At 45.2% G+C, this 22,673-nt stretch overlaps 1 protein-coding gene across 1 annotated transcript in view; it reads right to left on the bottom strand.

Annotated features, from left to right (window-relative positions):
• Positions 1 to 22,673, bottom strand: part of TRAF3 (TNF receptor associated factor 3) — a 107,622-nt gene that overhangs the window by 23,417 nt on the left and 61,532 nt on the right. The window contains exons 3-7 of the mRNA XM_082649608.1: positions 22,442 to 22,565; positions 5,500 to 5,745; positions 3,781 to 3,832; positions 844 to 948; positions 59 to 226 (exon numbers count right to left, since the gene is read on the bottom strand). Of these exons, the coding sequence (XP_082505734.1) occupies positions 59 to 226; positions 844 to 948; positions 3,781 to 3,832; positions 5,500 to 5,745; positions 22,442 to 22,452 (582 nt within the window). The 5' untranslated portion in view covers positions 22,453 to 22,565. The remainder of the gene's footprint in view (positions 1 to 58; positions 227 to 843; positions 949 to 3,780; positions 3,833 to 5,499; positions 5,746 to 22,441; positions 22,566 to 22,673) is intronic.

Genomic DNA, 22,673 nt, shown 5'->3' on the forward strand with positions numbered 1-22,673 from the left:
TGCGGACAAACGACATCTGGATGGAGTAGAAGGTGGGTGAGACAAGAAAACACCGCACCTGCAGCGTTATCATTGGGACCTGGCTTCTGCAGTGGCCGCACGTGGCCTCACGGTATTTACAGGCCTTGTCCACGTGGTCACGCAGGTCCTTCCTCAGCACCTTCTCTTTGCAGTCGGCACGGACACACAAAAGTTCCTCAAACTGGCAATCATTCTTCAAATGCACCTGTGAGACAAACAATTCAAAGTTCTTAATCAGCAAAACTCTAATCTGAAATACCAAATTCTAGCCTCTATGCAATTAAATCCCAAAAAAATGTTTCTATCTGCTGCGAGATCAGCTTTTCACAGAGAAGAGTGACAAATGTATCAAGAGACACTGAATTTCATGTTCCATTTAATGATTACTCAAACTATATTGCTTTTGAAGAATTAAGTCAATTAACTTTTCTTCCTGGATAAATAAATGGTTATCTGCTAAGAACTTTGTTTTATTCCAATTCAAATATCTTTCCAGGATAAAATATGATACTAAGCAAAAAAACATAAGAAGTTACGTGGAATTTCATGGTTATAAAAAGGAGAAGGTTTTAATGGGCCTTCTACAGTCAAAATTCAATTCAGATTTTTCTACTCTAAATAGGGTGGGGTGTTCAAAAACCAACTGACAGTTCTGCCTATGATGTCATTAAAAATAACATTTCATACCTAAATGGCTCTGACTGCTTTCATAGTTGGTTGTGTCTGAAAGATTAATGCAAACGTGATCTTAAGGGGCCACATCGTACTGACCAGGGACTCGTATTTCTGGATGTAAAGCCGACACCTCACATCCCCACTTACCAGCAGGTGCCCCAGTGCTAACTGCTCTACACAGCCTCTGCCTTCGTTCCTACAGTATATCTGAAGGGCCAGAATCTCTCTCTTGCAGCAATTATCCTTAAACACCTGAAATTGAAAGTTAGCTATTTTAGAGGATTAACATTTCTTAATCGCCACATGCTGCTACTTTAGACAAGGCAAAACCACTGTAAAAATACCACGGGAACATCCCTTAAGCGGGCCTCAGAAAGCATTAAGAACTATTTTAATCTAAGCAGAATGAAGGAGCCACCCCCACTAAGAGACACAATTTAAATAACAGAACCTTAACTACCACCTTTTATTAAATAAACCAAAAGTAAGCAAGCTATACGGAACAACTGAAGATCACTTTGGAGCAGCACACATTTTGGATTAACTCTGACACACTCAGGACGAGGACACACCAGGACCAAGTTCACACCTGGATCCTGGAGATTTCAGGCACCAGCACTGCCGCAGGTGGGACCTCCCACCAAGGGACCAGGGCAGAGCCCGCTACAACTTGATGCCTTTGTAGATCCTTGCCAGAGAAAGAGATAAACTACTGTAAAAGATAATATTTTGCAGATGGTTTGTAAAACATTTATTTTGGTTCTTGCTCCTAAGGTTATGTCACTAATAACTCATTTTTCACCAAGAAGAAAGCATTAGCCTGCTACGTAAGAAACTTTTTTAAATTTTTTATTTATTTATTTATTATTTATGGCTGTGTTGGGTCTTCGTTTCTGTGCAAGGGCTTTCTCTAGTTGTGGCAAGCAGGGGCCAGTCTTCATTGTGGTGCGCGGGCCTCTCGCTATCGCGGCCTCTCTTGTTGCGGAGCACAGGCTCCAGACACGCAGGCTCAGTAATTGTGGCTCACGGGCCCAGTTGCTCCGGGGCATGTGGGATCCTCCCAGACCAGGGTTCAAACCTGTGTCCCCTGCATTGGCAGGCAGACTCTCAACCACTGCGCCACCAACGAAGCCCAAGAAACTTTTAAAAACATATGTTGCAAAGACTGCGGTTAATCCAATAATGAAAAGGTTTCCCTTTGAAAACGAAAACCTCCCTTTAATTTCATTTTTCCCTTGGAAAACAAATATTCTCACTCCTTCTAGCAACACAAGCTACACCGTCCTCATCCTCAGGCATTTCTAAGAAACGCCCACACGCTGACACGGTCACAGGGGGAACAGGGAGCTCAATATGCCCTTCTAGACTCCACAAGAAAAGAAATAGAAACAACAGCTGTTAAGAGTTAAAAATAAACTAATTTGGAGTCAAATCTAATCCTTTGTAAACATGACTTTTTTAAAAAGGTCATAATTTTAGATATTAAAGTAAACAGAACAGGTATTTTTAACCAGTAATAAATAAGCTTCCTTTCTGTGCCATTAAGTTCCTTTCCTTTTTTTTTTTTTCTCCTTTGGCTATGCCTCACAGCTTGTGGGATCTTAGTTCCCCGACCAGGGATCGAACCTGGGTCCACGGCAGTGAAAGCACCAAGTCTTAACCAATGGACTGCCAGGGAATTCCCTAAGTTTCTTAAATCATTTACCTTTAGGGAGAAAAAACATAGAATGAAAATATCAGAATAATAAAAGTACAGAATTTTAGAGCTGGAAAAGATCTAGTATCATTACTACAACTGTCCCATTTCACAGATGGGGAAGTGGAGGCCCCACGGTGGCCACTATCCTCAGTGACCCGCCGAGGGGTTGATCTCGGCCTCCCGGGGCCCAAGCAAGCCCCCATTTTCCCACGAGCATCCGCGGCCTCAGTCAGTCTCATTTATGATTCTTCAACGAATCTAGCAACCCTTCTTCAGCTGTCAATGCCACCGAAAATAAGGGCAGTAACTCCGCATAATGAAATCAGACACTAAAAAGTCCATCTTAGCCCATTGTTTCAGCCTTTTCTCCTGGTCACATTGGCTAGATACATGTTAACAGGTTAACAGGTTGCCATGTTGAGACAAGAGGTAGAACTGAGTGATTTGTTTTTCTTAAAAACAACCCCTTCCAAGCTAAGTGAAGTCTTTAGGGGCAGGTAAATGCTAAGGAAGAGCAGGTACATGGACGTTCGGCCAATTCTGTCTCTGAACCGCCCAGAGCAGGTGACACCGGATGCCCCGTCCTGGCAGCCCACGGGCACCTGTCACCAGCAACCCTCAAATCACCACACTCACCTGTGCTGCTTAACAACAAAGCCATGGGAAAACCCCAGAGTGAGAATTTTACTGTACAATTTAATGACCTACATTTAAAAAATTGTTCGGTTCATTCATCAAAATTTCAGAACCACATATTTTTATTGATATTTTAAGTACTTCAAGAACGAGTCGTTTCAAACTAGAAGTGTGCCTGGCAGGGCCTGGATGGCCACAGGGATGGGTGACAAGGGCTCAGGGCCCACGGGGGAAGCTGGTGGGCGCCCAGGGCCCCTGTGTGCTCATCTGCAGGACACGTGAGCTTTTCCTGGCATTCTCAACCACGTGGGGGAGGGAAGGGCTGAACTCTCACATGTGTCTTAATGACTTCGAGACGCTGCCTGGGGGCAGGGAGAGAGCAAATCCAATGGAACCCCTCAGACTAGCACTGCTTGAAGGTAGAGCGCAGGCATCTGGGATAAAGACCCGAGACGACAGTGCACATCTCTGCACTTTACTTACTCCTCACCCACCTGGGGGTCTTGGGAAGTGAACCCATTACTGACACAGGTGAGGAGACAGGCTCCGGGGTCACACGGCTGGGGACCTGCCCAGCGGATCTGCCCCGTCCGTCCCGGTGTTTACATGACACAGTCCCCTGTCTCAAGCCTGCTCCATCAGCTGTCAACTCAGAGAAACTCGGAACCAGGGCACTGGATGCAAACTACGTAGGAGGCACTACCCAGCGCAAAACAGTGACAAAACAATTTATTAAAAACCAAGAATACCTTGTCTTTGCTGATGCCTTCTCGACACGCAGTGCATTTCGGGCTGGAGGAGCTGAGGGGAAACACACAGTAAATGTGTTAGAGTGAAAGCCACCTTCTCATCTGAACCCACTGGATACGGTGAACCGTTCACTTTAGGGTCATGTCTGCCGTGCGAAGCTCAGAGCAACCACCAGAGCTTCAGGATGCCCCGGTGAATCTGGTTTAAATACGGTTTAAATAGGAGAAAAGGGTTAAAATTCTTTTCTTAATAGTAATTTTTCATAAGGAAGTTTTTAAGCAGAACAGCTTAGATCAGTCCCTCTTGGAAAGTCCCTTTCAATTAAAGGTGAGATTTTATTTCAGAGACCAAAAGCAGCTCTCTGTGAAGGGCTCTTCAGCGTGAGTGTCCACAGCCCTCGGGAAAGCCTCTGAACGGCTCTGCTTTATAAGCACAGTCAGGGCTTTCTCCACAGGCTATTTCCTTCACAGTGTATTGAAAGGAAGATGCAATTCCATGGACTTGAACCATGTGGGGATTTAAAGCTGACCCTGTCTAAAGAAACCACTGGTCTCCTACATTATTCTTGTCCCCAAACTCAGGACACCAGCCACTGCTTCCACACTGCCCTGTTTTGGACTTGATTCTCACCCCATCCCGGGCCTGGAAACCACCTCCTAGAGATTAAAAATAAAAACTAATTTTGAGCGCTCCCTACTGCCAGGGCCCCTGCCCTAGACAGCCTAAAGGCGCCAGGAGTCCAGGCCAGGGAGCGGCAGCAGAGGCTTCAGGAGCAGGGGGCAGGTGGGCACGCGTGCACTGGGGCCCTGCGGAGGGGCAGGAGGGCCGAGGGTCGGTGCAGGAGGAAATCAACGCGTTTTAAAATAAAAGCTCACTCATTCAGCCTACGTTAATATGGAGCTTGTGCCAAACTGTTTTAATCATGGGGATCTTTTCACACCCTTAGACCCCGGGGCTGAGTGGCATCTGGGCGGGATCCCCTGACACCTACAGAACACAGAACAGGAGGAGCTCAAGAAGCAAAGAAGGGCCGAAACCAGCAGAGCAACAGCCCCCGGCCGCTTCCGCGGCGCCAGAGTGCAGGGAAATCGGGTGCTCTGAGCCTGCTCTGCCATCACTAAGCTCCAACCAAGAGTTATTTTACCCACAAGTTGGCGAAGCTGAGTTCACTGTTGGGGACGAGTGGATAAGAGCACAGCGGGAAGTACCCAAAGGAGGGTGCCGGGAGGGAGGCTGAGCTCAGCGGTGGGTCTAGAAGAGCAGCGGGCAGCCTTGCCGGCCCTTGTCCGCTGCTGGGGACCCAGGCTGAGCACAGTGCCTGGCACCCCACTCAGGAAATAACTGTGGGATGAACAAAGGTGCTCTCTCAGCCAACGTTAGCTCTGCTGTAAAACTCCAGCCTCTCTGACACCCGTGATTCTAAATGGCATCAATGCCCAGCTGACACCCGTGAGGGCTGCTGCGGATTCCCTGACGCTCACTGGATTCTCCTCAGCTTCGGCCTGGCCCACCCCTCCCATCACCCTGTCCCCCAGTCCCAGCCTCCAGGCGCTTGCCCCAAAGGGCCACACCGTCATTTGCAGATGGGACGTCTCCTCCCCATACTTGGCCACGCAGATGGAGACCGGGCACCGGGGCCGAGACCTCGCTGGAGAAGCTGGGCAGGGGCCCCCTGAGTCTGCGGGCCAGGCCCCGGTCCCCTGCGTTGGGGCACCCACCTGAGCAGGGCGCCCATGCAGGTCTCGCAGAAGCGGTGTCCGCACTCGGTCTGCTTGGGGTTGCAGAGCACCAGGCGGCACTTCTCGCACTTGTACTTGTCCTCCACGGCCTTCACGAAGCGCTCCTTGTAGCCCCCCTGCTCGGGGACCAGGACGGCAGGCCCGGCGCCACGGTCGGGGTGCAGCTTCAGTGGGGGGTTGGCTGGCAGGGTGCCGGCTGCGTCCAGCTTTTTACTCGGCTCCATCCTGCGGGGGGCGGGGGGGGGGCGTCCATCAGAGACACACGCCGGGAGGCACAGGGTGCTGACGGGAGGCCCGGGAGAGCCAGTACGTGCGCTCTCCTTCAGCCTCGAGGACACACGGGTGCCCTTCCAGCCTCCAGCACCTGACGGAGCAGGACGCCGCCATCAGACACATCTCCCACCCAAGGACCTGCTACAAGGTGCAAACTGCATTATCAAGGCTCTTTAACTTAAAATACAGATGATACTCTGCCGTAACTTTAAATTCTATGCATCATTCTGATGTCCTGGCTGGAGCCGCAGCTGCTCTCAGCTGATTTCATTTCCTTGTGAGCCTCGCTGCGCTGCCAGGTGATGCGACCCAACCCAGGGCAGTGTCACCGCGGAGCCCAAGGCCGGACCCGCTTCTCTCACCAGCGATGGCGCCTCCCTCGGGGTCCTTCGCACTCTGCCCGCCCAAGGGCCCCTGCACTGAGCCCATGCCCTGCAGTCTTGGGAGGTGCTTCCTGGGTTTGTGGGGACCCCGTGCCCGGCGTGGGCCGGTGGAGGGGACGCCGGGCTGGGTCTCCGCGCCCTCTGCCTTCTGGGAGCGCACAGGTGGCTGGTCCCCACCTGCGAGTCCCCATCGCCAGGCAAAGTAGGGGGTGCCTGGAGACCAGCCACAAAGGCCCCAGGCCCAGCAGCCTCGGCAGCAGCGCACCTGGTGGCCCTGCAGAGAAGGTTCTTTCACAGCTCACCAGGCCTCTCAAGACTGCGCTGTGCTTCTGCTCAATTCATCTATTTCTGCTGCTGACAAAAATAAGGGCCAAATTCTTTCTCCTCACAAGGTTGTGGGCATCCGCCCGCGTCCCCACCCTGCCCTCCTCAGCCTGAGGCTCCTCGCCAGCCGGGCCCGGCCGGGCCGCAGACTCGGGTTCTGCGGGAACCAGGGCGCACCCCACCCTAGACCCCAGGGTGCCCAGGCGGGCTGCGGGCAGAGCCCAGCTCCCCCAGCCTCATTCCTCACGCCACCTCTTCCTGCCTCTCCATGGGGCTGAGGGAACGAACGTTTCATAGCTGGGATGTGTAGGAACCACACAGGCAGCAGTACATGTGACATGTAAATGACCTGGTGTTCCAGCCACACTTGGGTTCCTTTTAACAAAATAGCACATTATCGTGCAAAGTGTGGGAGCCTCCTATGAAATCTATTTGTGAAACCAAAACAAAGAAGATTTCAAAATGACCCCAAAAGGCCAGCAACCCTTTGCTCACCAACTTGTTGATTAGAATCCTGTTCATCAAGATGCTAAGTAGGAAGGTGCCCGTCAGGGAAAAGGGTCAACCAGGAGCCGACCTGCTGCCACTGGCCGCCCCCCTGCCCTTCTGCAGAGGCTGACCCTGGCTCCACAGCTCCCCGCCGGCAACGCCCCTCCCACCTCCTAAGGGAGGCCCACCCTGGTCAGCCCCCACACCCCACCCCTTGGTCCGTCCTCCTAAGACTGCTGGTTTATGGTTTAGTCACTGCCTATCTCCCTGTGGCAGGACGCAAGCTCCCCAGCAACGCGGGTTTGGATCTGTTCTGCTGACTGACAAACACCAGGCACCTGGAATCGTTAGTGTCTGATGGGTAGAAGGTTCTCATCTTATCTCAACTCAAAAATACACATTTGTTGAGTTAACAAATAGAGGGAAAGGTGAGGTCTGAGCCACTCATACCAAACTGTTTCTGTGAAACCAGAATAAAAAAAAAAACAGGAAAAGAAAACTCCTCAGATTTCACAGCTGATCTCACAGCCTCATACCTTGCTTAGACTATAAGCTGCTTGCAACTTTGGTTTAGTATTTTACCCTATAGTGCGCAAAGAAGCCGTGTGTTCAATGAAGTTTTTAGTGAGAAATGTTTGATTCTTTGGAGGTGAATTCCTAGTTCAAATATGAGAGACAAGTACCTCAAGATCAAGTTAATGACAAATAATACATGTTCCTTTACCTATAACACGTCATACTCTGTATAGACAAATGAAGAATATAGTTTTAGATCCTTGGTTTTATAGGCTGCTTAAGATAAGCGAACGGATGCAAGCATCCCAAGAACATAAGGAGAACGTCACAGCAGCCTGTCCTGAACGGCAGAGCACAGCCTGCGGCCAGCAGGTGTGCCAGGACTCACCTGGAATGTGAGGCGCTGACGTGGGTAGCTCTGCAGCGGGCCCCAGGGGCCTCTCACAGTCCTGCTCAGGGTCCCGCATCCTGGCCCATGCACGGCCCGCTCCTGAGCTAAGCTGCTGGCTGGAGAACGAGCCTTTGGGGAAGGAGGGAAAGAGGCCCTACAGTGCTTAGACAGCACGAACAAGAAAAATACCAGACCTCCTTTACCTAATATTCACAAGTAAGGACGGAGAAAACTATCTAAACGTGAAATGTCCAGAACAGGCAAATCCACAGAGACACAGAGTAGATGCTCGGTTGCCAGGGGCTGGGGGGAGTCGGTGCACCTACGAATGGGAACAGGGCTTCCTGGGGTGATCACAGTGTTCCGGAATTGGATACTGGGGACGACGGCACCTTCTGTGAATATACTAGAAACCACTGAACTGGACACTTTAAAGGGGTGAATGTTATGGTATGTGAATTATATTTCAATTTAAAATCTAACCAAGAATATTACCAAGTAACTGTTTAAGATGGTTGGTTCCATTTGGGTTTGGTTAATTCGTGACATTTATACATAGTGTCATACACTTTAAAATGTAAGACTAAAACAAAAGTGGAGGGCTTCCCTGGTGGCGCGGTGGTTGGGAGTCCGCCTGCCGATGCAGGGGACGCGGGTTCGTGCCTCGGTTCGGGAAGATTCCACATGCCGTGGAGCGGCTGGGCCCGTGAGCCATGGCCGCTGAGCCTGCGTGTCCGGGGCCTGTGCTCCACAACGGGAGAGGCCACGGCAGTGAGAGGCCCGCGTACCGGAAAAAAAAAAAAAAAAAAAAAAAACCCCAAAAGTGGATATGCCTGATGCTGTGGGCAGTGCCTGACACATGAGGGGACAGTAAGATTTCTTTGTAACAACAGCACCCGCTCACAGAGAAAACAACAACTAGACACGGGGGTAACGTGTAAGTACCAGATTCCGGGACTGCAACCACCCAGAGGCAGACGCTCCCCTGGGTGTTCAGTGCGACTGTGCAGGTGTCCAAAAACAGCGAATGCACACAGAGGAAAACGTGTCTCTCACCAGCTGTGCTGTACACGCAAACTAACCTACAGCTCTTCCCTCGTCACCTACAGTGTATCCTGGGCACTTTTCCACATCAGCAGGTAAAGATGCACCTCGTTACCGTGAAGGGCTGCACAGCACTCCACTGCGTGGTTTACCAGCTCTACTCATGGCGAGCTAGGCTGGGTTTGCTTTATATTATAAACAAACTGCAGTGAGCACTCCTGAATGCATCTTTGTACATCTAGGCAAGCACACAGCAACCCAACTGCTGGGTCAAAGATGATGTGCATTTTAAAATACATAATCACCGCTCGGGATTTCCCTGGTGGTGCAGTGGTTAAGAATCTGCCTGCAGAATCCGCCTGCAGGGAACACGGGTTTGAGTCCTGGTCCGGGAAGATCCCGCATGCCACAGAGCAACAAAGTCCGTGCGCCACAACTACTGAGCCTGCGCTCTAGAGCCTGCGAACCACAACTACTGAGCCTGCATGCTGCAACTACTGAAGCCCGCGTGCCTAGAGCCCGTGCTCTGCAACAAGAGAAGCCACCGCAATGAGAAGCCAGTGCACTGCAATAAAGAGTAGCCCCTGCTCGCCGCAACTAGAGAAAGCCCGCGTGCAGCAATGAAGACCCAATACAGCCAAAAAATAAATTAAAAAAAAAAGAACAGACTAGTGAGTGATGTCAGTGAAAAGGGCTCAGTAAGGAATTCCAAAAGTCCATCCTTCAATAAAAGCAAGAAAAAAGTTGGCAAACTCTGTCAGAAACAACTTTTGTGGAACTCTAAAGACTAACCAAAAGCTTGCAACATTCAGAGGAACACTTAATCAAGCGAAGCCTTGGCAAGAACAAGTGAGCTCTGTGGCGTTTTACCTTACCCTGGTCCCATCCCCCAAGAGGTAGTGGCCTGGAAGATAAAAGTCTGCAATCCCAGTACAGGTACTTGGTGGGGGGCTGGGGGTGGGTGGGTGGAGCAGAACAGATCTCATTTGCAAAGGATTTCACTAGTAGGTTATGACCCATCTGGTGGCTCCCAAGAAGACCAGCTGAAATGGCTTGCCTTTACTTCACCGAACTCAGGACTCTCCCAGCGCTGAGGCAGCTACTGGTAGGGGGCAGGGGGTGTATACTGAAAACCTCTACAGACAAATGTATTAGTTGCTGATGGCTGGGGCAACCAGTCACAGCTGAGGCAAATGATAGAGAAACCAACAGGCTGACAGGAAATGCTGGGAAATAAGGGCTTTGAGAAGCACCAGCATGTTCCTGGGGTTCTAGAAGGCCAAGCACATGCCCAGGGCTGTGTGCACACTCAGGGAAGGCCTGAGAAGACTCTAAGGTCTCACCCCTGGCTGACCTTCAGGTTCCGCACAAGCAGGAAGTGAATGCTAAGGCAAAGCTGTCCACTGCCTGGCTGAGCGCTGAAAACATACCCCAATACTCATACAGACCCTGTCTGAAGAGACTCAGAGATAATTCTGGTTCCAGGCACTTAAGGAAATCTCTGTCTGATTACTAGCTGACTACTATACTATTACAAAATTAGCTCCAAGAAATTATTATGCACACAATAACTATAACAAGCAGCAACAAATACTGGGGAGAATCTAATTTCCAGATTTGCCATATTATACTATTCAACATATCCATTTTCAACAAGAAAACTACAAGTCAGGCAAAGAAATAAGGAAGTGTGGCCCAGGAAAAAAAGCAAGCAACAGAAACTGTCTAGGAGGAAACCCAGACATTAGACTTATAAAGACTTTGAATCATTGATTTTATGTGAGTTCAAAGAGATAAAGGAAACTTTGTCCAAAGAAGTAAAAGAAACCATCAGGGACTTCCCTGGTGGTGCAATGGATAAGACTCTGCACTCCCAATGCAGGGGGCCCAGGTTTGACCCCACATGCATGCTGTAACTAAGAGTCTGCATGCCACAACTAAGGAGCCCACAAGCCACAACTAAGGAGCCCACGTGCTGCAACTAAGGAGCTGGTGAGCTGCAACTAACGGGCTCACCTGCCACTATGAAGACCTGGCACAACCAAATAAATAAATAAATATTTTTTTTAGAAATTAAAAAAAAAAAGAAACCATCAGAACAATGTCTCATGAAATAGAAAATATCAATAAAGAGAAAATTTTAAAAGGAACCAAATGGAGATTCTAGAGTTGAAGAGCACAATAAAAGAAATGAAAAATTCAATAAAGGGGCTCAACAGGAGAACCAAGCAGGCAGAAGAAAGAATTAGAGAACCTGAAGGCAGGTCAATTGAGATTTGAAGATAAGATAGTTGAGTTTATCCAGTCTAAGTAACAGAAGGAAAAAATAATAAAGAAAAATGAAAGGAGCTTTAAAGACCTGTGGGGCAACATCAATCATACCAACATATACATTATGGTAGTCCCAGAAAGGAGAGGACGGAGAGAAAAAGGTGGAAAGAATACTTGAAAAGGTAATGGACAAAAATTTCCCATATTTGATGAAAAATATTAATCTGCACATCCAGGAAGCTCAACAAACTCCACGCAGGATAAACTCAAAGAGATCTACACTAATACACATTATAATTGAATGGATGGAAGACAGAAAGAATTCTGAAAGCAGCAAGAGAAGTGACTCCTTACATAAAAGAATTTCCTCAATAAGATTAACAGTTGATACCTTATCAGAAACCATGGAGGACAGAAGACAATGGGATGATATATTTGAAGGGCTGAAAGAAAAAAATATCAATTAAGGATCCTCTATCCAACAAAACTATGTTTCAAAAATGAAGGAGAGGGGCTTCCCTGGTGGTGCAGTGGTTGAGAGTCCGCCTGCCGATGCAGGGGACACGGGTTCGTGCCCGGTCCGGGAAGATCCCACATGCCGCGGAGCGGCTGGGCCCGTAAGCCATGGCCGCTGAGCATGTGCATCCGGAGCCTGTGCTCCGCAACGGGAGAGGCCGCAACAGTGATACTAGAAAACTAAACCCCAAAGCATATTAAATGTATTATACACCACAACCAAGTGAGATTTGTCCAGGGAAGCAAGAGTGGTTTAATATAAGAAAAATCAATCAATGTAACATACCACAGAAATAGAGCAAGGGGAAAAAACTACATGATCATCTCAATTGGTATAGAAAAAACATTTGACAAAACCAAACTCCCTTTCATTATAAAAACCCTTAGGAAACTAGGAATAAAAGGGAACTTCCTTGACATGATAAAGGATATCTATGAAAAACCCACCACATTTAATGGTGAAAGACTGAAGGCTTTTGCACTAAGATCAGGAAGAAGGGAAGGATGCATGCTTTCACCACTGCTATTTAATATATACTCTGAAAGTTCTATCCAGAGCAATTAGGCAAGAAAACTAAATAAAGGCATCCAAATTAGAAAGAAGGAAATAAAACCATCTCTGTTCATGGATGATATGATCCTATATTTAGAAAATCCCAAAGAATTCTCAAGAAAAGCAACTAGAACTAATAAGTGAATTCATCAAAGTTGCAGGGTACAAAGACCAACAAAGAGACATCATTTGTGTTTCTATACAACAGGAACAAACAATCTGAAAAGTAAAGTTAAAAAGCAATTCCATATACAATAGCATCCAAACGAATAAATTACCTAGGAATAAATTTAACCAACAAGGGGAAATATGTGTTCACAATTGCTGAAAGAAATTAAAGAACACACCATTAAATGGCAAGATACTTGTTTGCTCCAAAACAAATCTATGTACACGGATTGGAAGATAATATTATTATGATGGCAATACTACTTGTGATGGTTAATTTTTTATGTCAACTTCTCTGGGCCACAGGGTGCCTAGATATTTGGTCAAACATTATTCTGGATGTTTCTGTGAGAGTGTTGGATGAGATTAACATTTAAATTAGTAGACTAAGTAAAGCAGATTGCCCTCCCTAATGTGGGTGAGCCTCCTATTCAGTCAAAGGCCTGAATAGGAACAGAACAAAAAGGCTGACCCTCTCTCAATTAAGGAAGATTCTTTCTTCCTGTCTTCAAACTGAGACACTGGCTTTTTTCCTGCCTTCAAACTCAAACTGATGTCAGCTCTTCCTGGATCTTGAGCCTGGCTTTTGGATAGGAACTATGCCTTTGTCTCGCTTGGTTTCAGGCCTTCAGACTCAGACTGGAACTAAGCCACTGGGTCTCCTAGTTGCCAACTTACTCTGCATATCTTGGGACTTGCCTGTCTCCATAATTGTGTGAGACCCAATTCCTTATAATAAATATCTCTACACACACACACACACACACACACACACACACACACACACACACACACACACACCCTTATTGGTTCTGTTTCTCTGGAGAACGCTAACTAATATAGTACACAAAGCCATCTACAGATTCAGTGCAATCCCTATTAAAATTCCAGTGGCCTTCCTTTTACAGAAATGAAAAACCTGATCCTAAAACTCACAAGGAACTGCAAAAGAGCAAAACCGTATTGAAAAAGAAAAATAAAGTTGAACGACTCACACTTCTCAAACTTACTGCTTCAGAACGGCCTACAAAATGACAGTAATCAAAACAGCGTAATATTAGCATAAGGACAGGCATGTGGACCAATGGAATAGAACTGAGAGCCCAGAAGTAAACCCATACATCTGTGGCCAAATGATTTTTGACAAGGATGTCAAGACCATTTAGTTGGAAAAAAATAGTCTTTGAAACAACTGGGTAACCGGGCAGAAGAATGAACTTGGACCCCTGTCTCACTCCATACACACAAACTAACTCAAAATGGATGAACAACTAAAATGTAAGAGCTAACACCATAAAACTCTTAGAAGAAAGCATAGGGGTAAATTTTAATGATGCTGAATTTGGCAAAGGATTTTTAGATATGACACCAAAAGCACAAGCAACAGAGAAAAAGTAAGATAAAAGTGGCCTCACCAAATCTGAAAACTTTTGTACATAAAAGGACACTATTAAGAATGAGAAAAGGGGCTTCCCTCATGGCACAGCAGTTAAGAATCCGCCTGCCAACGCAGGGGACATGGGTTCGATCCCTGGTCTGGGAAGACCCCACTGCCATGGAGCAGCTAAGCCCGAGCACCACAACTACTGAGCCTGCGCTCTAGAGACCATGAGCCACAACTACCGAAACCACGAGCCTCAGCTACTGAAGCCCGCGTGCCTAGAGCCCGTGCTCCGCAAGAAGAGAAGCCACGACAATGAGAAGCCCGCGCACCAAAATGAAGAGTAGCCCCCGCTCACTGCAACTGGAGAAAGCCCATGCGCAGCAACGAAGACCCAATGTAGCCAAAAATAAATAAAACAAATTTAAAAAAAATTTTTAAGAATGAGAAAAGACAACCAAAAAAATGGGAGAAAATCTCTGCAAATTACATATCTGATGGGGTCTAGTGGCCAGAAATACACAAAGAACTCTGACAGCTCAACAACAATTAAAAAATGGGCAAATGATGTGAATAAACATTTCTCCAAGGAAAACACAGAAATAGCCAATAAGCACACGAAAAGATGTTTAACGTCATCCGTCACTCGGGAAATACAAATCAAAACCACGGTGAGTTACCACTTCAAACCCACCAGGATGGGTATAATTTTTTTTAAAAAAGGTAAAATAACAAGAATTGGTGAGGATGTGGAGAAACTGGAACCTTATATATTGCTGGTGGAAACAAAATGGTTCAGTTTTTGTGGAAAACATTTTCGCAGTTCTTCAAAAAGTTAAACATGAAATTACCATGACCCAGCAATTCCACTCTTAGGTATATACCCAAAAGAACTGAAAACAGGTACTCAAACCATACCCACACACATGGTTACAGTAGTACCATTCACAGTACTCAAAAGACAGAAACAACCCAAATGTCCATCAACAGATGAATGGGTAAACAAAATATGAGATAAATATTACTCGCCATAGAAAGAAATGACGTGATGATAGAGGCTCTAACATGGATGAACGTGGAAAACATTATGCTAAGTGAAAGATGTCAGAAACAAAAGGACACATACTGTATGACTGCATTTATCTGCAATATACAGAATAGGTAAATCCACAGAGACAGAAAGCAGCTTGGCGGCTGTCCAGGGGATAAGGAGAAGGACAATGAGGACTGCCTGCTCAATGGGGAAGGGGTTTCCTTTCGAGGAATGAGAACGTTTGGGACCATAGAGAGGTTGTGATTATACAACACTGTGAATGTACTATATGCCACTGAATTGTTCACTCTGAAATGGTTAATTTGGGACTTCCCTGGCGGTCCAGTGGTTAAGACTTTGCCTTCCAATGCAGGGGGTGAGGGTTCGATCCCCCTGGTCGGGGAGCTAAGACCCCACATCACTCATGGCCAAAAAACCAGAACGTAAAACAGAAGTAATACTGTAACAAATTCAATAAAGACTTTTTAAAAATGGTCCACATCAAAAAATCTTTAAAATGGTTAATTTTATGTTCTGTCAATTTTATGTCAATTTAAAAATTATTAAAAAAACTGACCATCATGAGATACTACTTCACAGCTATCAGGATGGCTGTGATTGAAAAAAATGGAAAATTACATGCTGGTGAGGATATGAAGAAATTGGAACCCTCAAACATTTCTGAACATAAAATGGTTCATCATCCATAGAAAACACTTTGGCAGTTCCTCAGAAAGCTAAACACAGAGTTACCACATGACCCAGCAATTCTCCTCTTGCGTATAAACCCAAGAGAAGTGAAAACATATGTTTACACGAAGACTTGTACATGAATGTTCATAGCAGCAATATTCGTAATAGACAAAAAATATTAACATTCCAAATGTCCATCAAGAGATAGCTGGATAAACAAAATTTATAAGTATCTATACATTGTACTATTATTTAGCCATAAAAAAATGAAGTCCTGATACATGTTACAACATGAATGAACCTTGAAAACGGTGATGCTAAGTAACAAAAGTCAGAAACAAAAGGCCACATGTCATATAAGTCCATATGTGTGAAATGTCCAGAACAAGCAAATCCACAGAGACGAGAAGTAAGTAAGTGGTTGTCAGAGGCTGGGGCAAGGGGAGAATCATACAGAGTGACTGTGTGGAGTTTCGTTTGGGGCGATGAAAATGTTCTAGAATTAGACAGTGGTGACGGCCGTATAGCACTGTGAATATACACTAAATAAAAACCGCTGAACTGTACATTTTGAATGGTTTAAATAATGAATTTTTTCATGATAAAAAATTGTAAAAAATTTTTAATGAAAAATAAAATGTCTAAGGAGCTTAGACACTCCAATCTCTTTCTTCATCACAGAGCCTGATAACCACTCCTCACTAACCCCAGCCAAAAAATAATAATAGCAGTAACAACATAAAAACATGGCGAGCACATTTAAACGTGATGTCATATAATTCTGTTCATATTTAGATCCAAAGAATTTGACATCATCGCACGTATTTTAATAGAAAAATTAGAAGTGGAAAGGAGTAAAACTATTAGAAGGCAATGAAAAGCTAATTAGTGGCCAAAGGAAAACTGCAAACACCAAACATGGACCCCACTGAATGCCAGTGTAGACGGTAAATGAGTGTCCACTGGAGTCAGCCACCTCTTGATCCTCGGCCGGAACAACAATATCTGCTATACGTGCAGTGACAAGAGCTAATACCATGTTCAAAGACCCCCAAACTAAAAACCACTGTTAAAAAAAAAACAAGTTCCTTGGTTCTTATTATAATTCTCTAAAACAAACATATAAAATTAAAATGTTAATTTTTCCTAAAATACCTGTGATGGTTATTTCTAATCTACAACTGCATCTGGTCATTCACACCAACCTGGAGGTGGGCCAGGAATCACACGTGTACCCCACACGGAGGCCGATCACCAGAAGGGGCGGTAAACAAGCAAAGCCACATCTTTGGAAGCTTCCAAAATGGGGGACTGTGGAAACCTTTGACTAGATTGCTTGATTAAAATATAAATACCTTTATTTCACTTATTTATATGTGGGTATAAAAATAGTTAAATTCTACCTTAATCCTAAAGTTTAGATGTAACAATTATAGGTTAATGAAATTCTATAATATTTATAATAATGATTGTGTTGATGAAGAAAAACTATGTGAACTCAGTCAAATGCCTTAAGGAGATGGTGGAGGGGGCAACTTTTAGGGACCTACAACAAACTAAATGTTTAACAGCCTGACTGCAGAAGCAGCTCAGAGGTTACGGCACCCACAGACTGGACACACATGCCTCTGGTTAGCACCCTGGGCCACTGCCAATACCTCACTTTCCCACCCTCATTCTAGCATCAGGTTTGGAAAGAGGATGTCTGCTTCCACACACATAAAGAAAAATGTTCTGCTGAATAGTAACAACAGATACACTAGGCAAAGAGAGTGCAAAGGAAGCTACAGTGAAGGGAAAGTATGCGACCAAGGAACAGCACCCGAGTCAGTGTGCTCTGAGGAACCGAACAGGAGGCAAGACCAGAAGCCCCAGGAAGCAGTGGCCTCGGAGCTGGTGTCCTGGGCCTGCACCACGGACCAGGGCCTGTCACAGAGTCTAGCGTACTCAGTTCTAGAATTCTGATTCTGCAGCTTCCAGTAGAGTAATTACTCTATTATTATATTATTTACTGTTTGCTGCATGTTTAGGTATGGATTTACTGTATTTTGAGGCCATATTTTTACCCAAATGAAAAAAGTCTCTATTTGAGAAATCCGTTTCATAAAATTCTAGTTTCTAGCCAGCTACTCAGGAAGTCCTTCTCTCACAGGTGAGGCATATCTGTACTTGGAAATACAGCAAAGAATTGGACTAGATCCCTTCACTTTCCTCTATGCCTTCGCTACCCTAATGATTTATTTTATGTTCCCTACCTTTGTGATTTAAGTTGAGCTACATTTTACTTGGAGATTAGAAACTGGAAACAAATGTACATCTGCTGACAAAAGGGTGTTCCAAGAACTGGAAAGCCCGGGGAAAACCAAAAAAGGGAAGCATCAGATAAACAAAGAAAATGGCTCCTGCCAGCAAGAAAGTACTAAACACAACAAAGATGCAGAAGAACAAGCTCAACATCAAGCCCAGGAGGGAAATTAAAACCATCATCCAAGCGATGCCAATAAAGGGAGAAGGGAGGAAACGACAGACAGACAGGTGTGCCCTGCTGGTAAAAAAAGTGTTCTGGCAATCCATATTTATGCAAACATTTCAGCACACTGGCTCTTCTCGTGACACCTGATGCCAAACACTCGCCGAGGGAGCGAGCGCGTGGCTAACTCGCTGGGAAAGCAAAGACAAGGGGAGACGAGGTGCTTATCCAAACAAATAGGCATCTCATAATCACAGATGAAAAGCCCCACATCGGAGACAGAGAGAGGGAGAGAGACAGACGGACACAGGCATGCAGCTGGAAAAGAAGCTGATTAAAACCACAGTATAAAACTTGGTCTTTCCTTTAGGAAAACAATAGCTATTTGAGGCCCAACACTGCCAACAGTGCTTGGTTCAAATGACTTAGGATTTTCAAAAAATCATTCATTCAACTCTGACTATGTGCAAAAAGGCTGTGCCTCTCCTGGCCAAGGGCCAGAGTCCTGCCATCTGGACAGGAAGGCGGGAGAAGAGCTGAGGGCTCCGTCCACCGGACAAGCAACTAAGAGGGGTTCCGCACCTTTCCAAGTGGATGCTGCCCTGAGGCCACGCCGGGCCTGGAGGCTCCTGGGCTGCAGGTTGTGTGATAAGGTTCATTTTCCTGGAGCGTTGACTTTACTGGGAAATATGAGTGAAAAGCATAAAACATGGCCACATTTAGGAGTGGATTACAATATTTAAACCACTTTTAGAATACAACATGGGAATTAAAAAATCAGTGGCTCTTGGCTCTGTGCTCCTTCTCCATCTCTTTCGCAAATTCTCCCATTCCTACCTGTGGTTGAAAGGCAGGAGCTGTTCAGGTGCTGATCTAGATCCCCTTCTTTCTCCTGCTGGGCAATCAGACCTGCACAGATGAGCCTCTGGCTCTGATCCCCACACTCACTGAGCTTTGAGACGACCCCTCTAACTTTGTCGTACTGCACAGGCGCCTCATGGTCAACACAGCCCAGATGGAATCTGTCATCTTCAGTGCTTCCCATTCCTGTCCAACTCACCTCTCTACCTACTCGGAAACAACCTGCTCCCATCTCAGGGAGTGACACCATCACCTGGTCAGCTGCCTAAGGCAGAACTGTCCCCACCTCCCTGATTCTGACACTCAACCATTCATCAAGACCTGTCGATTCCATGGCCTCCAACCTAATTCCCCATCACCACCGTGGCCTTGGTTACGGGGTGGTCATTCTGTCGCTAGTGAGATGCTCTCAGGTTCATTTTACTCATCTGCAGTCTCTGCCAGCTAAAATAGTCCATCTTGAGCTTCTAGTCCAAGTCTCTCATTTTACACATAAGGAAAACCAGGCCAAGACAAGTGATGCACTTGCAAGGAAGGTCCCAAAATTACTGAGAAATCTGAAATTGGATAAAGAGCAAAATTGATGACATTTATATGCAGGAGAAACATATACTGATTAATGCCAACATATCTTTTAAAGTTAATTTTTTCCTATAGTACAGCCAACATGATGGAATACTATACAGCTGTAAAAAGGATGAGGAGAATCTCTATTTACTGCTATGCTGTGAGCTCATCATATGTTGTTAAAAAAAAAAAAAAAAAAGGTGGAGAGGGACTTCCCTGGTGGTCCAGGGGGTAAGACTTCGCACTCCCAATGCAGGGGCCCTCGGTTCAACCCCTGGTCAGGAACTAGATCCCGCATGCATGGCGCAACTAAGAGTTTGCATACCACAACTAAGAAGTCCGCATGCTGCAACTAAAGATCCCACGTGCCGCAACTAAGACCTGGCACAGCCTAAATAAATAAATAAAATTTTTTTTAAAAGATGGAGAAGAGCTTGTACTGTATACTACCATTTTCTAAGAAAGAGGGCTGTAGGTATACACACACACACACACACACACACACACACACACACATACTTATATTACAAATAGACAAACTAAAAACAAAAAAAAAAGTTAACTGTGGAGGAGGGAAGAAACAGGGTACAAAGATCAGGAATGAAAGCTAGATTTCTGAAAATACTTTATTTTGACTTGTAACCATGAAAATATTTTTTATAAACGTCTAACGCAAAATTTAAAAAGAAGCTATTCCTTAAAATAAAAATAAAATAAATGAATCTAACTGTGTAGCAAGTTGGTGGCACACTGAGGAACTGGCTCAGGTGACGCTAAAACTTAACAATTCGGCAGAACATCCCTAGGGATCTACCCTGAGGACAAAAAGAACTGCAGAAAATCTCAAACAGTTTTCAATAATCATACACTGGTTGGTAATATGTTGGTGTTATTATTTTAAAACTATCACGTTTATTTTATAGGTTAAAACAAGTAAGTAATGATGTGAATGTTGTTAGGAACCAAGATTTTCAGCATAAGAGAAAAGACACATCAATACAGAATCAAAGAAGTAAAAACCATATAATCCTGAATTTGAAACAAAAATATCAGTATCAACTCATGATTAAAAAGTGTATTTCCTGGCTGTCCACCAAAAAGGCCCAGGACAATAACCAGCCTTATAGCAACGAGTATCCCTAGTGCCCAGTCTGTGGTCTCAAGGTACCGTTTTCTACAAGAGGGAACCAGAGCTGCTTAGAGAAATAGCCAATTCCAGGTCTGGGGTGAAAAAGTACAAAACGAATCCGAAACATCTTACCATTTCAGAGACCAAGGAAAGGAAGGCTACGGGTCACGTCAAAGGACAAGAAGTCAACTTAAAGAGGCTCCACTGGCAAAAGTGGCACAATCCTAGCATCCATGAGAGTAATAACTGCAATGGATTAAACACACCACATATATTTAAGTTCAGGAGTTTACACTGATACTTAATCCCTGGTCACTTTTGGAGCGGCTATGAGACCATCTCATTATTTTGAGAACCCATAAAGAGAAAGAATCAGGCATTTGTCCTACCTTTCCTATTTGAACTGTCCCTTAGGTTAACCAAACAGTTAGTATTTCAGTGAATCAAGGCAGGGAATTCCCTGGTGGCACAGTGGTTAAGAATCCGCTTGCCAATGCAGGGGACACAGGTTCAAGCCCTGGTCTGGGAAGATCCCACATGCCGCAGAGCAACTAAGCCCATGCGCCACATCTACTGAGCCTGCGCTCTAGAGCCCGTGAGTCACAACTACTGAAGCCCGTGCGCTCTAGGGCCCGCGTGCCACAACTACTGAGCCCACATGCTGCAACTACTGAGCCCGAGCTCCTAGAGCCTGCGCACCGCAACGAAGAGTAGCCCCCACTTGCCGCAACTAGAAAAAGCCCGCACGCAGCAACAAAGACCCAACGCAGCCAAATTAAAAAAACAAAACAAAAAAAAAAGGGTAGAGTAAAGGATGAAACTTATCATCATTTACAACCCCTAATGACCGTGAATCCAAGTGCCTCCTGGTGAGGGGACACACCACCACCTCCGAGTGCACGTGCTCAAAGGCTGAGCCAGTCGAACTTCTAGATCTACCTACCACCTCCCAGGAAATAACGGGATAGAAGAATGTGTTCAATGGAAATGGCAAAAGTCAAAACAGGGACACCCCCGACTACAGAACAACCAGCATGGATTTTCCAAAAAAAAAAATGCAAGGAAGAAAAGGGATAGGGTGGAGCAGTCAATTGATTAACAGAGACTTAAGAGACAGATCAGCTAAATGCAATTGTTTCGACCCTGCTTCAAACAAACTAAAAAAAATTGAGACTACTGGGGGAAATTGAATGGTACTGTGATTATGAATAAAATTTTAAATACCAGTTTTCTTGATACTTATGAATTTATCAAAAATAGCTAGGTATTAAATCTTACTTTGCATGCAAACATTTCAAACCCGTTTCATATTCATTTTTATGTTCTAACATATTAAAGAGTTCTTAATTTCAAGTATAAAATGCCACTCAATCACAAATTAGAGATTAAAACACAGGGTATTTTGTTTCCTTTCAAACTCCTAGAGAAAGACGGTTAAGGAGCAAGCAAAAGATGCAATACTCAGCTGGGCAGGCCTCCAGCCTCAAGCCACTGGCTACTGCAGCGGCATCCTCCGAGGGAAGGCTGGGCCTCAGGGCTTTCAGAGGGCAGGCAGAGATGCATGCCGCTAACCTTGGTTTTCAAACTCATTATCATTACTAAGACATCAGGTGTAATGTCTATCACTTGCAAAGTTTAATGCTGGTTTTAAAAAAAAGAAAAAGTCAGATGTACACCAAAATACAGTGCCGTGTAAGCAGAAGACAGTCCAATACACCTGTTATAGAATGAAACTGCTAAAGCCAAAAGTGAGGAAGTTCAGGATGTTTTTGAATTTAATTACTTCACTGTCATGCAAAGCAAACAAGTAACAGCTGAAGAAGGAAATCCACACAAATTAAAATTTTCTAGTGACATACCTGTGTGTCATATGCTGTAAGAAGATGTGTCTAAGCTTGATCAGGCGGGAAGAGATTTCAATAAAGAAAAAGCAAAGCAGCGTCAGCCTTATCCTTCTTCAGATAATGTAGTGGAGTCCCTTACCTAGGAAGTAAGATACGTGGTTAACTCACATGTGGAAAATTTTAAAAACAGAATTTCAAAAATGGAAATTTCTAAAAAATTATAAAGTAAGAAGTTTAGGAGAAAACT

The sequence above is a fragment of the Grampus griseus genome, assembly GCF_964374135.1.
Source record: "Grampus griseus genome assembly, chromosome: 2".
NCBI classification, from domain to species: Eukaryota; Metazoa; Chordata; class Mammalia; order Artiodactyla; family Delphinidae; genus Grampus; species Grampus griseus.